The sequence below is a fragment of the Cavia porcellus genome, unplaced genomic scaffold, assembly GCF_034190915.1.
Source record: "Cavia porcellus strain 051 isolate PalLab524CR breed Dunkin Hartley unplaced genomic scaffold, mCavPor4.1 scaffold_8, whole genome shotgun sequence".
Lineage (NCBI taxonomy): Eukaryota > Metazoa > Chordata > Mammalia > Rodentia > Caviidae > Cavia > Cavia porcellus.
In genome coordinates this window covers 62,476,858-62,495,463 of record NW_026947491.1, presented here as the reverse complement: position 1 = coordinate 62,495,463, position 18,606 = coordinate 62,476,858, and the positions used below count along the sequence as shown (strand labels likewise).

General features: G+C 36.4%; 1 protein-coding gene across 13 annotated transcripts in view; it reads right to left on the bottom strand.

Annotated features, from left to right (window-relative positions):
• Positions 1-2,594: 2,594 nt before the first annotated feature.
• Positions 2,595-18,606, bottom strand: part of Frs2 (fibroblast growth factor receptor substrate 2) — a 119,535-nt gene continuing 103,523 nt past the window's right edge. For 10 of the 13 annotated variants that reach the window (XM_063255120.1, XM_063255115.1, XM_063255119.1 and 7 more), the window contains 6 exons: positions 14,391-14,419; positions 14,008-14,099; positions 11,536-11,722; positions 10,329-10,487; positions 9,831-9,994; positions 2,595-7,640 (listed from right to left, as the gene is read on the bottom strand). In XM_063255120.1, coding sequence (XP_063111190.1) covers positions 6,690-7,640; positions 9,831-9,994; positions 10,329-10,487; positions 11,536-11,722; positions 14,008-14,099; positions 14,391-14,419 — 1,582 coding nt within the window. In that variant the 3' untranslated portion in view covers positions 2,595-6,689. The remainder of the gene's footprint in view (positions 7,641-9,830; positions 9,995-10,328; positions 10,488-11,535; positions 11,723-14,007; positions 14,100-14,390; positions 14,420-18,606) is intronic. The other 3 variants (XM_013159376.3, XM_063255123.1, XM_063255124.1) reach the window with 1 other exon arrangement.

Below are 18,606 nucleotides of genomic sequence, written 5' to 3'. Positions count from 1 at the left end.
CAACCACCTCTACTGGACACTCCCATATGGACTTGCCCACAGGAACTTCAAAGGAACCCACCATCTTTCTTTCCAAACCTATGACCCCAAAGTATATATTTAATCTTACTTAACTGGCACCATCAAGTATCTAGTCACCCAAACTAACAAGCAGGAGTAGATCTTTGACCTCTCCATTTCTATCACTCCTCTTGGCAGAAGTACTGATTCTTCCTACTTGGTCACCTGCCAATAGACTAGACTTTTTTTTTGGTGCCAGGGATCGAACCCACTACCTTGCGTTTGCCAAGCAGGTACTTAACACCACTGAGCTAACCCCTGGGCTCGGTGTAGCTCAATAGTAGAACTGAGGTCCTGGGTTCAATCCTGAACATCACAAAAATAAAACCAGAAACAAAAAGTGTAGCAATTTCTTTTTTTTTTTTTTAATAGGTACCAGGGATCAAACTCACAACCATGTGCTTGCAAGGCAGGTGTTTATGCTGCTGAGCTAAATTCCCAGCCCCGCAACTTCTACTTTTGAGCTCTTGGACACCTTAAGCTGCCATGACAGACAACAGCATGAAAAAAAGACGAAGACTAATTGGAAGCAAAGTCAGGAACCCAGATGGCACTCACCCTCAGACATAACCTAACTGAGTGCTTCTGCCAGCATCGTTTGAGTTCTAGCCAAGGTTCCAGTGTCATCGGTGAGGAAGTCGGCTTTCCAGACCTTGGGTAGAACAGAGAGGAGCCATCTCTGCTGTGCCCTGTGCTAAGTTCAGGGGTGGTTTATTGAGTAACAGTAAACAAGCATTCATTTAACAAAACTCTTAGATAAGCACTTATCAAGTCTTATACTCCCATTTGTATAAAAACCTCCGAAGTAGTCTTCCTGTTTTATTAAAATGTCATCTTTTAATATAGCCTTTATGTTGATACCTAAGTAACTTTGTTTAAAATCCTCCAAGTTCCCACTTCATCTACAGTTTTTTAAAAAAGAAAAGAAACAAACATAAACTCCTAGGCATTCTACACCTATTTGCCATCTTGTTTCTCTTGTTCTCTGACCCTGACCCTACCTCTGTACCCTAGCTACAGTGAGATGGGACCGCCTACCACCATGGAACATTATGTTCTATGCCTCTACACGTGCCAGGGTTTCTCCCTCAGACATCTCCCTCTCCTCTTGCAACCTATAAAACTTCTCATTTGAACACCTCAGGAATCATCTCCAAGCTCTGCTTCAAAATTTCCACTCCCAGCATACTGTGTATCTTGTATACGTATCTATCATACCACTTACATTAAGAACCAGAAAGACAATTTTCCCAGTTCTAAGGTATATTTTATTAGCTAATACAATTCTAGAGATATCAGACCAAAGTTATGCCATCATATGCAATATACATCTTAGGTCTTTAATTCTCTAGGAGACACTAAAAGCACTGCCCCCATTAGAAGGGCTGGTCGAACTATTAGACGGTAGAACTATAGCTGGTAGCTGGTAGAACCATAAATTAGAGGACAAGGATGGCTATCTCCTAGTGTAGTGTAGTGTCTAGTTCATAAACATTTGTCAAATAAGAACATGTGAATCATTACTGTTCTCAAAAGCTTCAGAAAAAAAATATGTTAATAATGCAAAGAAGCTTTAAATTCTGAAAACAAATGCCCTGGTTTTCTGAAGTATAATCTGTTACCACATTAAAACCAATTCAGAGAGTTCTCTATAGTCTGGCACATAGTAAGCCCCCAATAATTTGTGGATTTGTCTATTCTCCACATTGCTTATGACTTCCATCTTGGAGCTATATACAGCTAGGGTTTGCAACCTCACTCTGAAATCTCAGAGCTGAGAACCACTAATTTGAATGATCGTATAGATAAAATTGAAGGGAAGTATCAAACAAACACATCTTTAGCAAAGTATATATTCAATTTGAAAATGGAGACGATATAATAAAACATTAAAGTTTCAAGTAATACATGAAATATAAATACACTAGAACTTTAAATGTGTCCAACCAAACTTTTATTGGGGTTTTATTGCAATCTACTTTTGGCAATATAGGGAAAGTGACCATAAGAACTCTGATATCAGATTTTATTCAACAAAGCAGTTTTGCATGAATGCTTATCAGTGTATAGTCAGCTCAGTTTCCAGTATCAACTTGAGTACCTCATCATGAATATTTATGCCAGAATAACAGTAAGGCAATGCTACATCACCTAAGATTAGGCTGTATTTTTCCATATTATAATTTTAGGACAGTAAAGTATAGTAATATACTCTACAATAAATACTTTAAAATGTGTTGCTTAGCCCTTGTTGAACAAATTTAATTAATTAGCTTATTCTTTAAGTACTCCAGTTAATAGAGGTTTGATTGTATTTCAAGAACTTCGAGTTTTCTAAAAATAAAAAATTAGTTATCTGTTATGACAAATGAAAGCGTAAAAGCACATTCATACTTGTCCTTAAAAGCATGTTTACATCATATATAACTTCTGACGCCTGATGACATGGCTTATATGGCAAAAAGAGTCATATGCAAAGGACAACTAGAGGGCAATCTTCCCATCCCCACTTCCTCCAAAAAGCCACACTTGGCCTCAGTGTAAAAGTTATATTTTATTGCCATGCTACAAAAGGTATGGAGTTGGCACTGGTAGGGAGAAATAGAGAACAAACAATGGGAAAGGAAAGAATGTAAAAGATGATGTTACATACACAAGGTTTTATTTTAGTTAACAGTGGTTAGGTTTTGCCAATATTAGATATGCAAACCAAAATGTAAAATGCTGATATGAAACAGCATTAAAATACAATTTATGCATAGTACAGTATCACTTATGTCTTTTATTAGAGAAATATGGAATGTTTATAAAAGAAATCAGCCACAGGGGGTAAAATTCATATTTCATATACAATTTGGCAATGGTAGTCCCACTGTTAGACAATTTTTATAAAAGAAAAAATTAAAAATCTAATAAGCTACCTTTATACAAAGTTGCTATATTTATGCCTTTATGTAGGAAAAAAACACATTTATAATGCAAATTAGGACATACAATAATCTTACAGTATTATACAATGTAATGAAAATAAAAACATAACACAAAGTTTGTCCTTTATAAAATGTATATTTTGCATTTACTAATGCAAATGTGGCACACTGGTGACTACTGTACTATTACTATCAATCTGCTTCCATGCTATAATCATCCAATTGTCATACAATTGTAACTGTAATGAAGCTACAAAAGAATTGTGTTATAGCCCCCAAAAAATGAGGAAGTAGAGACGGGGAATTGGGATGTAAAGAACAAGAAAAAGACAGACTGCTGGTTTGGGCAGAGTATATTGCATTATTTCATAAAATATTGTTAATTTTTCAAACCAAAAACATTTTCTATACATTCTGTAATTTCGTACCAATGCCTTTATTCAAATTTGGCAAACATCAAGGAAAAGGTAATTAGTACCATATACCTCATATATAGAAATATGAATGAGATGCCAATACATCAGTTATTTCTGAATGATGTCTCTGATGGTATGTCTATTTCAAGAATATATATATGTATACACATACTACACATTGCACAAAACACTTGGGCATTATGGGTTAGGAACAGCACAGGGAAATTGGAAAGTACTTTTTAGCTCACTAAAACTTTCCCTTGAGGCAAATACAAGGTGGCACATTGTTGGGAAATTATGAAAACATAAGGCCCCTGTCCCATTTTTAATAGAACATTATTGAGGTACATTTTTATATGCTGTGCCACAGATCAGGGGAGGGGGAATAAACACCAGTTTGACTTACTTTGACAACAATGAACTGAGGGTCAACATTAATATCTATAAAAACAAAGATTGCTTGGCAAATTTTCTTAAGTCCCAAATGTGATCTATTGTGGATATACTGGGAAGTGAAAAGCTTTTTTACTGAGTCTTCAAGAGTAAAGTGCATATCTCATCACTCCACAGCAGCAGTAAATAAAAGGAACTATTTGCCAATCTTCTGGAGGGAGGGAAGGCACCATATTTTTGTTTTTTTAAAAAAGATGCAACTGGGAAATGAAACACACTAAGAAAAACACAGGTAATACCCATATCAGCTTCTAACCCTGATCTGGGAGGAATGCTGTTATGATCTATATGGGTAAAAGAGGCTTTAGGGAAAAATATACCCAAATAATGGGATCATGTAACCCATCAACAAAAATAAGTACCTAAAGTTAGGTTCACTGCAGAAAATCTGAGACATATGGCCATAATTATATGCCAATAAAATACCTTATTCTAAAATGCACCTAGAAATAGGTACACTTTTCTAGGACAGAGCTTAATGCCCATTACTAAACTACTGCAAAGGGCAAGTAGTGTTCTAAATTATTTCTTATTAAATAGGAACACAGATGACACCCAGAAGACAACTAGAAGAAACACCAGTTGTATATCTATAATATTCTTTTAGTACCCTAAAATCAAATTCTTAGCAGACAATTGGTCCCATTTTCATTTTTAAAGCACATGGTATTTAAAGCATAAACTTACTGATTATATTAGTATAAAAACTAATTAGAATCTGGGAGTGAAAAAGATGAGGGAAGAAAAATGAATAAAATATCCAACCTCCAAAGTAAATATATCAGCCCTTTCATTTGGAGATTAATGTTCTGCTGTGACTGCTTATTTCAAGGAAAACCATTTGCATTGGTTGTGTCATAATTCCTATTCCACATTACAAAAACCATTGCATAAGTTTGGCACAATTAGCAACCTACTTAAAAGAAAGGATAAATGAAACAATACATTTAAAAATGGAAATTATATTGGAGAAACTGCACATCTATACTACTGCTCTTTTTAAGAGAACAGCATTTTAGTAAGCACCAAGTTCATGGGGCAAGGGAGGGCGTGGCAGAAAATTTCACTATGCTAATAAACCAATGGCACTGAAAATGATAAAGACTCCTGTAATTATTTTTTAACAATGGTTCCACTCTACTGTTCTGCTAATGCATTCACTGTTCTACAACTATAACCTATATCTAGGTTATTTACTGAATAAACTGGGTAAGACAAACTTTTTCATGCTAAATCAGCCCTAAGACACATATTTAGAGAAACAGCAATATTCTGCAAGGTTACCTAACCTTCTTCTCACTCTTATATTCTCTAGTGTTTGGAAATCTGGAACATTCTTGATTTTCCAAGAGTTCTGACATCTGGACTCATCAATTTATAGAAATTCAGTTCATTTTAAATCCTATATTATGACACAATTTCATTACTGCAAGACTTCCATTGTACCTGCTATGCTGGCAACAATATGAACATTCCACTGAAATCAAGGGATAATCAGCGATCCAGCTACAAATGAAAGGATAGTAGAGCTAAAGAACACTAGAGTGCATGGAGTACAACTGTAGCCATGTAGCTGAAGAAAATCCCTGCTAAAGTGCTGGGGAGCGTGCCCACAGAGAAACAGTACCTTTAGGGAACTTCGCATGTTAAAAGGAGCTTCCTTTTTTTTATTTTTTGTTTATTTTGGTTTGGTTTGGTTTTTTTTCCTCAACTTTAAAGGGATCACCTATGGACACAAGTAAAATTTAAAATTGAAAGAATGTTTTTATCAACTTGAAAAGTAAACAGCATATAAATAAATACTGGACAAGGGCAACCCTGTTATAGAATAACAGCAAGTTCCAAATGAACCTTCAAAACCATAATTTGACAAAAATGCAAACTAAGTAACAATAAACACATAATCCAATTTCAAAACTATATACAAACTCCAACATTTTAAATTGAAAAAGACACTAAGCAACACAATAAGTCATCCCAAACACCAAAGAAAAAAGTGAAGGTAAATGGGAACCTAACAGCAAAAATGTCTCCAGAAAACAACACATTGTCAATAATCTATAGGATAGAAACTTCAAGAGATCATGGTTCATATTTTCAAATGTTTTTGGGTAAAGTGACCTGAGACTGATTCTTAAGCCTACTGTAATTCAGAGTAAGACATCTGGATGTGCCCTTCAAACGATGTCATGAGATGAGTAAACAAAATCTTGTCTCCTGCCACCTTTCAACCACCAACAGCAAATTATATTCACAACATAGATTCTTTCTAGTAACACTGAAAGTGAAAGAGCTGACTGGTTATAGAAGGAGGTGTGGTACTTGTTTCCTTTACACATATTTTGGCTCAAATCAAAAAGCCTTTAATTCATCAAATAAAGGATTCCTCATGTTACATGCTGGAGGCCACATACTGTGAACAGTGATCTATAAATATTACTTTCAAAGCCTAGAGTTAACTGTTAGCAATGCATACTACCAAGAGGCTTTATAAAAAGTTTTAAATGCCAACCATTATTTAGACATGAAAGATACGCTAAGTCCAAAATATCAAATAAAAGTCACCAGCATGTCGTTCACTTCAACTCTCGTTTTAAATAGGCACTGTGAAAATGGGAATGCTGCTGTACAATAATGAATAGTATATAATGTAATTAGTGTTCTTTAAGGAGTACCTGCTCTACAATAATTCCCTTTAAAGATGCACATGAAATATTCAGAAAAAATTGTCAGTCTATAAAAGGAGTTAGTGTAGAAACGAAAATGAAGCATTTGCATCTTCATTTTAAAAAACTTCACAAAGGTGCAAACAACATAATGCTTTCCAGGCTCACATGGGCAGATCAGTACTATTATGTCTGGTTTTCCTAGATGTACCATCATCTCGTGGCAGTGCTTTCTGCAAATTTGACATAGCAGCAGTTCTCTCGATGTCTATCACAGCATACAGCTCTGTGCGCCTTGTAGGGGTTTGTGGAAGGGGAGTGGTAGGTGTTTTTGGAGTCTGAGGGTTGTCAGAGTCACTGCCACCTTCCAAGTCAACTTGTATATAATTGAGCTGCCTGTGTTCTAAACTTGGGCGTCTGATATCAAAGTTAAAGACTGTTGGTGTACAGTCCCGACGCCTTGAATATTCTATTTTGTGAGCACTTGCCGGCACTGTTACATTTTCTGTATTTACATAGTTATGCATTGGGTCTAGATTATTATGATAGCCATTTAGAGATGGAGTCTTTGGTCCTAAATTGTCATCTTCATCCCTGCTTAGCTTGCGGGCTTCCCAAACAGGTGGCAAAGATGGTAAATTTTCGTAGTTTAATAATGCAGTTCTTCTCTGGGCTGAATTGTTGATATTCTGGGTATCTGAGGTACTAGTGGATGTCAGACGACCTCTCCTGACCCCTGAGGCACTGGGGATAGATAGCCCATTTATATTTTCATACACCAGTTTGTTAACTGAAGGTGCATCTCTCCGTTCATCACTGTCATAGCCAGTGTCCCATTCTGTGTTATTTGCACCACTTCCACTAACTTGGTCTCTTCCAAGTTGCTCCAGTTTCTCTTTTTCCATTAACTGCTTCTGAACAGGAGTTGGTCCTAAAACAAATTTTACTCCTTCGGGTTCAAGAAGAATCTGAGGATCTCTGTCTTCAACACTACTTGGTTCTTCTTTTGGTGTGTTGCTCTCAGCATTTGAAACTCTTGCCTCCAATGGGACATGCGCAACTGTGCGTTTTTTCCTCTCTTCTTGTACACCTGTAGTGTTGACATAGGTATGTATCTAAAATGAAAGAGAACCAATCAATAACATTTTTTTAAAAATGAGACAAAAAACCCCCACACCATTTTATTAACATTTTATCTAAATGTACTCTTACTTCAAAACTTTTACACTTTTTTTAATTTTTACTAATAAACAGATAGGGCAAAAGAAAGAAATGTAAAAATGTCTTCTAATTTGATAACAGAGAAACTTCTTTAAAATAATATGCAGTATTTGATGGTGAAACATGAAAAGTATTGACAAAAATCAGGAATAAAATAAAAATTATTTTGCTGTTGTTCTATAAATTCTCATTGATGCTTTAAAATATTATTCAGAAAAAAGAAATCATATTGTTTATAACAGTGTAAGCCTGTAATCTGTAGGGGATTGTAAGAATGGTAAGGGACCATCATGTCTGTCTTAATCTATAGATGCACCTCTCCTGTGAACTCATATTACTGAGCTTCCCTTCACATATTTGAACATACACAAGCAAATATATACATTCTTCAAATGCTTCAGCTGCTTGGGAAGCAGAAGCAGGAGAATCAAAAATTTAAGTCAAGGGGCTGGGGGTTTAGCTCAGCGGCATAAGCACCTGCCTTGCAAGCAGGCAGTCGTGAGTTCGATCCCCGGTACCGATAAAAATGAAAAAGACAAAAAAAAAAAAAAAAAATTTAAGTCAGCCTGGGTAACTTGGATCAAAATAAAATAAAAATAGATGGGCGTGGTGGTACACATCTGTAATACCAGCACCTGGGAGGGCTAAAGCAGGAGGAACACTGTGAGTTCGGCTGATTGACTGATTGATCAATGAAATGAAATGAAATAAAATAAAATAAAATAAAACAGGCTGGGGACATAACTTAGTGACAGAGAGCTTGCCTAGCAAGTACAAGGCTGTGTATTCAATCCCCAGTGCTAACCTCCAAAACAAGTACTGAAGAAAAAAAGGTAAATTTATCACTATTTACCAATGATCCGATTATAAAAAAAAAAAACTTGGTTTAAAGTGTTCTGTAAAATGAAGCTGCCGGGCATAGTGGTGTACACCTGTAATCTCAGCACTTGGGAGGCTGATACACGAGGACTGCTATGAGTTTGAAGCCAGCCTGGGCCACATAGTGGTTTCAAGGCCAGCCTGAACTACGTATCAAGACTCTGTCTCAAAAAAAATAAATAAAAATAAAAAATAGGCTGGATGTGTGACTCATGTCTACAATCCCAGCACTCAGAAGGCTGAGGCAGAAAGGTCTTTGAGAGTTTGAGATCAGCCTGGGCTACAAAGTGAATTCAAGGCCAACTTGAACTGCATAGTGAAACCCTGTCTCAAAATCAATCAATCAATCAATCAAAAAAAAAAAAAAGTAAAGAAAAGTGTTCTGTAAAATGTATAGATATAAAATACCATCTAGTAAGAAATTATCATTATTTAGAAAAAAGTTCAATGGTATTTGAAAGAATTTAAAAATGTTTGAAAGACTATATGTAAAATTTTAAAGACATAAAAATGAAAAAGCAAAACTAGGTAAAATGTAATTATGGTAAATATTTTAAGAATTTGTTGGCCAGGGATATAGCTCAGCAGCACAGCACCTGCCTTGCAAACGTGAGGTCATGAGTTTGATTCCTGGTACCAAAAGTAAAAAAAATAAGAACTTGTTCACTATGCAAAGAACAAAAACAAATTTACTTGAATGTAGTCATAGTTGAGATGATGGAATAGAAATTTACTTTAAAAACACTAAAAACTCCAATGCTCAATGAACATGGTTTCCAAAAGTTAATGTTTAACTAATTAATGTTCAACCAGATACTTCATTCCACAAGTGAAAACTAGATCAAGAATACTAAATCACAAGAACATTAACAACAAAATTTACCTTTCTTCTAGTTGTTCAGTGATTTCCAAGACCAAAACATGAAAGCAGCACAAATTCTTGGCATATTGGAGGTTATTACAATGGCTGACCATTCTTAATCATTAGGTGTACTCTTCCTAGGAACCCTAGCTACTACTATAATCTTGCTTCCCTGTGCATATTTGAGCATATGCCAGCAAATATATAGTATTTCCTCAATTGCTCACTACAAAAGTAACTCAACAGTGAAAAGTTAAAATTCAAACTGAATACAGTCCAGAGCACAGAAACACTTAAACTGCAAATCATTCATGATTGCTGTTACCAGGTAGCCCATGCTTACTTGTTCCTCAGCCACAAGCAAAGGATGTGTAGATTCTTCACCAACTGAAGGCAAGCGGGCACTTCCCACAGAAGGATGTCTGCTTGAAGGATGAGATGAAGCGTCTCCAAATGACGGATACCGGGGATATCCATTAGGTAAGCTCTGAGCAGCAAACCCTGGAGCTGAGTTTTTGTTTATTGATTTAAGAAGCCAGGACATAGGTAGGAGTAGAGCACAGACAATAAACGTGAGTGAGAATTGAATCTGAAGATTAAGAAAGGTGTTTTGGACAAGCCATATAGAAATTACAGTAAAATAATACCTCCATCCATGTTTTAAATGATATGGAATAAATGTTTTCATTTAAAATGTTTACAGGTAGGAATTGTTTTTAAAAAACTAATGACCATTATACTTTATTAAATAAATAGTGATTTCAAGTATGTTACAAATATCCATAATTTATAGCTCTAAAGTTTCTGATATTCAAGCTGTAAGATGGGAAGTACTACTTACTTGTAGGTGTTCGAGGTGTTCTGGGAACCTCTAATTCTGTCTGATGATTATTCCTTTCTACCACTGGCTCTTCCACTACATTTATACTATTATTTTGCATAATCTCCTGCAACATGTTAAATAATTCTTCTGCACGGGCACACTTAAATGCAAAGATTCCTACAAATATAAACCAAAAGAGAAAAGTCACAACCACACCTTTCAAAAAGTTTTAAGAATATGTGCCAAAGAACAAAATTCTCAAGCAAGTACTCCTTGTATCAACAGTAAGACAGGCCTGATAAATTCTGTTAATTAATGATATTTCCAAAAACAATTAATGGTATTTCCTGTTTAAAAACATAAACTCCAAAGGAAAGTTCACAGAATAATTTTCATATTTGTTTAAAGGAAATGGCACAAAACAAAGTCTATTTTTAACAGCAGGGGGAGCCTCCTTTCCATTAACAAAGCAATTATTTACCTTTTAAAGGGAACTCATGTTAAACGTTTTATAATCATTTAATTATTACAATGCCATAAGATAGGTATTACAAGCATTACCATTATCTTTTTATACAGTTATCTGAGGACATGTAACTCCCCAAGGCCATTCAAACAGTAAGTAGCAAAGACAAAACAAAACAAAACAAAACATCAAACTGATCTATTTGATTCCAAATTTCCTTATTTCCAAGGTAAAGCAATAAAGACAATTTAGCAGAACAATCACTTACTAAAAATCTAAAATTTGGGGTTGGGGATTTAGCCCAGTAGCATAAGCGCCTGCCTGACAAGTACGAGGTCATGAGTTCAATTCCTGCTACCAAAAAAAAAAAGTGCCAATAAATTTAATTAATTAAAAAAAGATAAATCTAAGGGAAAATTAGAAACTATTTTTAAAAATCCAAAATTTAACATGAGTCAAAATTTCTGACATAGAAAATGTGGTTTATAAATGGTTGATAAACAAACATCTTTTATTATAGCTTTTTTTTTTTTTTTTTTGTCTTTTTCTTTTTTATCGGTACCAGGGATCAAACTCATGACTGCCTGCTTATGCCACTGAGCTAAATCCCCAGCCCCTATTATAGCTTTTCTTAATCCATCTATTTGGGGAATTTTCTTTCAGAAGAAATATACTACTAAGTTAAACACTACATATAGATTAATAAAAAATACTATTTCAAATGTGATAATAGTTGTAGAAAACAAAGGCTCTACCTACCTTGTCCAGTTTGACACCTTCGACCACTTTCAAAAGAGAAGAGGTTTGAGTCATAGCCATAGCGTCGCAGGCAGAGGTAGTGCCATTTTACTGAGTCACGTTTGCGAGTATATAAAATCAGTTCTGTGTCTGTAAGTTCCATTATACCAGAACCTAACTCATTCCCATCATCATCCACATTAACGACCTAAAAAAATTAACAGTCAACACACATTTCACCAACTCATCAAGAAAACTATTGCTGTGAAGTTCTTTTCTGTAAGGAATTTTCCCACTGGAAAAAAAAAAAAGGATATAAAAACAAAGTTGACACCATATTGTGTATGATTAATTGACAAATGTTACAGAGGCTGCAGAAATCAGTGACTGTTGCCTAAATTGTTGTTGGAGACAATTTCATATAAGAAGAGTAGGAACTTCCACTGAACCTAAGATATAAATAAATTTAGATGAGAAATCAAGTTAAGAGGGAAAAATCTGTTGGTTCAGGAGATCAGGCCACCACAAGAAGATAGGATGCTAAAATAAAACACAGAAGATTCCTTTTGAAGAGACCAAAATAAGACTGGCACAAAGTTCATGTAAGGAAGAGTTTAGTAGTGCTGAGCTTCAGAAAAATGCTCAAAGACTAACAGATAACATTTATGCAAACAACATTATGCCCCTGGAACAGGACAAAGTACTTCCCACGTATTTTTCTCATTTAATCCTCACAGCAATCCTATACCAAAAGTGTCCTTTGTATAAAAATGGAATTAAGATTTAGTGATATGTAACCTGATGAAGGTTACAAAACTATAAAGTAACAGGGGTATAACTAACACTAGGTTTGTGTGATCCAGAGTTTAATGCTTACTGGAGACTGAAGTCAGGTTGCAAGAGACACTAAATAACTGTGGGAATGTTTAGCCTATATGTAACAGAATACCACAGAAGTTTTAGCAAACAAGTTAGTGAACAATAAAAGATCATTAATTAATTAATAGAAGATCATCATTAATCTAATGATGCAAGTACAAGATGGATGACAGGATGACTAGACTTCAAGTACAGTTATAAAATCATATAGGCATGGATGCAAATAATGACTGAAATGTAGCATCAGTTTGCATCTTTAGTGTCCTCCGAAGGCTATGTATTGAAGCCTTCATTCTCAGCCTGTGGCACTACTGAGAGGAGCTGGACCTTTAAGAGGTAGGGCCCAAACAGAAAGCTTCTGGCCATTAGGGGTGAAGCAGACAGGGGACTCAGCCTTTTCTTTCCTTTTGCTCCTGGGTGTGAGCTGAGCAGTTCTGCTCCACCATGTACTTACATTATGATGTGCTATCTCACCACAGTCCCAAAGCAACGGGGCCAGTGATTCATTGAAACCTCTTATGAGGTTTCAATCCTCTTATGAATCAGAATAAACTTTTTCTCTCTAGAAGTTGGTTGATTTTAGGAATTTGAGTAACTGTGAAACCTGATTAATATAGGTGGTGATGAGACTGGAATGACACGTGAAAAAGTGATATTTTAAAGAAAATATTGCCAGAACTCCACTGATATAAAGGACCAAACAAAAAGTCAGAGGCCCCTACAACAACTCATATATTGGAGACTTGGTAGTTTTTATTAATTTTTTTTAATGCTGTATTTAGAGAAATCAGTATGGCACCATGTTGCGGTAGCCCTTAGGCTACTGGGATGTGCCTTCAGAAGGGATTAATGTAGTTCTTGTGGGACCCTCAATTAGTGTATAGTAAGTCTTCAATGTGATCTTCCTTTCCAACATGCACACCCATCACAGTGATGGTATCAGTCACAATGACAACACTGGATATGAGGTGACATACTCACAGGGAACTTTCGTCAGAGCCAGTGAAGTGCTGCTTGAACTTTCAGATTCCAAAATTGTAAGCTAAATAAATCTCTTTTCTTTATAAGCACACAAGCCTTAAGTATTTCATTACTTTAAGAAAGACTATACTGCCAGTAAGAAAAAAAATCTTCATTTATTCAAACAGGAAAAGGCAGAGTAGAAAAGAGGGAAACAAAAGAGCTTGGTGATAAAAGTAAAGAGATAAGATATATTATGGGCTGATAAGATATATATGGGCTGGGGATTTAGCTCAGCAGCATAAGCACCTGCCTTGCAAGCAGGCGATCATGAGTTCGATCCCCAGTACTGATAAAAAGGAAAAAAATAAATAAAAATAAAGTAAGATATATTAAATAAAGTACGGGAGGCTAAGGCAGGAGGATTGTTGCAAGTTCAAGACCAGCCTGGGCTACAAAGTGAGCTCCAGGCCAGCCTGAAATGCACAGTGAGACCCTATCTCTATCAGTCAATTAATCAATCAATCAATAGAAACAGAAAGAGAGAGAGAGAAGGTGAGAGGAAGTGAGGAAGGGAGGGAGGGAGAAAGGAAGGAGAAAAAGAAAAGAAAAAGATGTATATAAAGTAGGCAGAGAGTTGTACAGCTAACTTACCTTAAACTTGTTCCGATGGTTATCTGGGACAGTGTCTTTATCTGGACAGCTACAACAGCTACCCATGGCTTCTTCAGAAGACCATGTGAGCACTGCATGTAAAATAATTTAGAGAAATGTATTAGATATAGGGTACACAAACCATACATAGAAAAAGATTTTATAAATCATCTAATCAAGCATAATATTTAATGCAAAAATTAAGCCCAACAAGGTATATTGGCTGAAGCTAAACATATAGGTAGTAGTCACTCAATAACAAAAAGGATAGACTTTACGAGGTGATATCACAGAAATCTCAAATTTCTAGTTTAATTTACAAAGGTCTGTCTATTCTAAAATTATCTAGGGCCAGGAACGTAGCACAGTGGCACAGTGCCTACCTGGCAAGCAAGGTCCTGAGTTCAATTCCCTGTACCAAAAAATAAAATTACATAAAATAAAATAATCTAAAAACCTAGAGTCTCATCTATAATACTAAGTAATTTATGATTATTAATCATTAACCATGAAATTAATCTTTTATGGCTTATCAAGAATTTCATGTTTAACAAAGAGATTGCCAAAAAGATGCTACAGTTGTTTTTTTTTTTTTTTTTTTTTGAGATGGTGTCTCACTATGTAGTAATGGCTGGCTTTGAACTTGCTTATGTAGCCCCAGCTGCCCTCAAACTGAACATGCTTCTCTTACCTCAGCCTTCTGAGTGCTGGGATTACAGACATGCACTACCACGGATTTCTAGCTTGACAGGCATTTCTGTACTGGGGACTGAATCCAGGGTCTCTGCACTTTTTTTTTTTTTTATATTGAGACAGGGTCTCACTAAACTGCTAAGTTGCCCATGCTGGGTTCAAGCTTATAACCCTTCTGCCTCACCTCCTAGAGTGCTGTGATTATAGGTGTACACCATCACACTCAATTGCTATTTCAATTCTTGTCACTCATTAGAATCCTTTAGGTACCTCGTGAGATAGAGTTCAATAAGACACAACAAGTTAGGAAGAGTACGCTAGGAAGAGAGACCAACCCAGAATTTAACCAGTAACATAATACACAGAATACCAGCAGAAATGACACAGCATGTCTACTTAATCTTTCTTTCCCACAGGTTAACACTAAACTGTGGGAAGCAGTAAGCTTCCAAAGAATTCCAAGTGAACACAGAAATGAAAAATTCAAAGCCTCACTTCTAAACAGCAGAAAAGAACCAGAATGAATGTAACAATATTTGAAACAGGAGAACAGGAGGAAGCAAGGGGCTATAAAATGTTATAAACATGTATCTGTCTGAAACTCAAGATTCTTTAGTGATTCTCCCCCACCTTCAGGATAAAATTTAAAACTTTTCAGAGTACACAGCATGAGGTCCTTCACAACAGATCCAATCTAAACTCTCTTTTTTCTCTGCCCCAAGCCCCACCCTCAGCCCAATCAGATGGAACAAGCCACAGCCTCTCCTTATTCCTTCTGCTTCTTTCCTTTCTCAAGGTAACAGAAGGCAGTGACTCTAGGAAGGTCTTCTCCAGCAACCAACTAGGTGAGTTGTCGTTCACATGTTCCCCTCAAAACACCCTGGGTTTTCCAGTTTCACAGCATCTATCACATTTAGTACTTGTAAAAATTGAGATAAGTTATCTGCTTATCTGTATTCTCCCTCCACTCTGATCTCCTTCCCAGCAGGGGAAGATATTATTTATTCTTGCATCCCTAATGCCTACAACACCATTGGTACTATAAGCCCTTTGTGAGTGGAATGGGATTATACTAGATAAAAATAAAGAATGCCTGGGGATTTAGCTGAGGGGGCATAAACACCTGCCTTGCAAGTGTGTGGTCATGAGTTCGATCCCTGGTACCGATAAAAAAGGGGGAAAAAAAAAAAAAAAAACTTGTCAAGAATGCCTGGTAGAAGTTTAGGTCTTAAGAAGATAGAAGAGTATAATGTGTACAAACCAAGATAAATGGTAAGTAATATGGCAAAGTTAATTATAAATCATGGTATTTGTTATTTTGCTCTAATATGACACCAAAGTAACAAAGGTGATTAAGTTGCTGTCTGTACCTATGAAGAGCAATGAGTCTAAGAGAGAGAGACATAAAGAAAGAATGTAGTATGACCAATCTTATCTTAGAATATGAACAGAATACTGTGGGCACAGAGAAGGGAGCAACTAACTTTCTGGATTAGGCAAGGCAAGAAGCACTATTCAAGCTTTAAAAGGTAAGCAGAAACAGTATGCCAGGCAAAAAATAGGAACAGGCAGCTGAAACAGATTACATGAAGGTCATGAAAGGTGACACTGCATTCAAGAGAAAGTGAGGCGTTCAGTGTAAGTGATAGGGTATAATACAAGCAGGGGCCAAAGCACCCAGAACAATGGGCTAGAGAGATGGGACCAGGCAACCTGAAGTGAGCCTACCTCCAGTATGTCCACAGTAGAACAGTATTACCCTACCAATGCAATTACATTCTATTGTAGTATTTATCTGTGTACCACCCACTTCACTGTGATCTAGCAGAAGATAGGAATCTTTTCTTCTTTAGTGTACTAAACATAATGTTTAACATAGCATATGTTCTATAAATGTTTAAAAAGTAATGTTGAAGCCAGGAATGATGTCTATAACCCCAGCACTCAGGAAGGGTGAGGCAGGAAAATTTCAAATTCAAGCCAAACCCAGGTAACCTAGTAGATTATGTAGACCCTGTCTCTAAATAAAAATAAAAAGGTTTAGGAAAATAACTTGGTGCAAAGGCCCTGGGTTCACAGCAGCAAAAAAAGAAAATTTAAAAAAAAAATTGAAAGGCAGAGAAATTATCTTCCTACTTGCTGGTCACATACAGTATCTAAAACTACGAAAGTGATGACACTGCTCGCGGGCACTGTGAAGACAGGTCTGTGGCTGAACTTCTGGTGGAATACAAATTGGGCTGGAGTACAGGAGTGGAGGGAAGCTGATGAAGGAGGAAAAGAAGAGATCAAAGCAGTACACACTCACGAGACCGTCAATAAGGAGGGACTGAAGAGAAGGATGGCAAACTGAAACAAACCCTGGGAAGGTGAGCAAAAAGTCTTCAGAAAATGGAAACTATGCTTCCAAAAAGTGGCTGAGAAAATAAGTAGAGTTCTGGAGTTTAAATAGACATAGGTTCAAAAGAAAACGTTGTTTTGAGTTATTTACTGTGTTTAGAGTACAGAAATTTAAGCAGGCTGTATCATTGTAGGTTAGTAAAGGTCACAAATGTAGGAAAAGAAGAAAGGAAAGAGAAGAACTAATTGATGGATCAAGATGGAGGAGAAAACTAAAGATGAGTCCAGCACTCTGACTGAAAGGTCTGTACAGAGCAGCAGAGATGCCTCATTCTCTAAGGAAAAAAGGAAAGAAGTAAAGATGGATATAGCATAAAGACAAGCTGAAGTAGACAACACCTGTGGTCCTAAATTTCCTAGGTAAAACAGAAGGCATGGGCCAGAGATTTAGCTCAGCGGCACAAGTGTCTGCCGGGCAAGCATGAGGGCATGAGTTCGATCCATGGCCCCCCCCAAAAATAGAAGGCATGGCTTGCAGAATGAGGGATTTGAAGAGGCTGGTAGGGTTATTTATCAAGGAACTACCCAAGAAAAGCAAGCAGGACTAAGTAGGATGGAAAGAGAGCCCAGCAGAGGCTGCAGTTTACTAGCTGTGCAGTCCAGAGGGCAGACAGTTCCACTGCCCCAAGGTCAGGGGGTAAGAGGGCACAGAAATTAAAGAATGTTGGTCATGCAGGGGTTTGAAGTGATGTATTATTGGCCCTCATTAGGAAAGAGGCAAAGACAGAAGAGGGTTAACAAAATAAAAGAAAATGAGACCAACCCCCCAAAAGTAGTAGTAGGTAGCTTCAACAATGTTAAAAGAATAGGTTTGTGGGCTTAGCATGAACGAGTGACTAAAATGCTGGAAAACAGGCAGTTGTAGTCCATTTTCTAACTTCTGGAAAAACAATTTTTTAATGTGTAATTTTCGTCTACTCTTCCTAACCACAAACTCCTAGGCAAAGGGACAGACTGGATTTATGACCACTACACTAATATTTGGAGACCACATCTGAGTTATGTGAGACCTAATAATATACACTAAATACCGTACACACTTCATGAAAAACCATGTGATCTCATCAGCATATACTCCTCTCCAAGCCTATATGTCAGCAAAAACAAAAATTGTCTTATTAGGCTCCTTCAAGAGAACAGCTGGGTACATTCGAAAATAAAAGGTAACTTCTGTCTGGGAAAATTGATACCATAACAAGTTTGTTGAGTATTTTAAATAGTAAACACTGGGGCCGGGATTTAGCTTAGCAGTCTACACACCTGCATGAGATCATGATTTTGATCCTGGTACAAAATAAAAGTTAGTAAACCCTTCAATTTAATTCAAGTCACTTGTCCTTATTTTGGGGGGATGGAAGAGTCAGTAAGTAAGAAGACAAAATGGTTGTAGTCAAGAAAATACTGAATTCTTCTATTAAAAAAATATAAGCTGTACAAGTACAAATTCTCTGTGATGAATGTCATCATTATGTAGATCTAAAATGTATCAATAATATCAGATTGGGA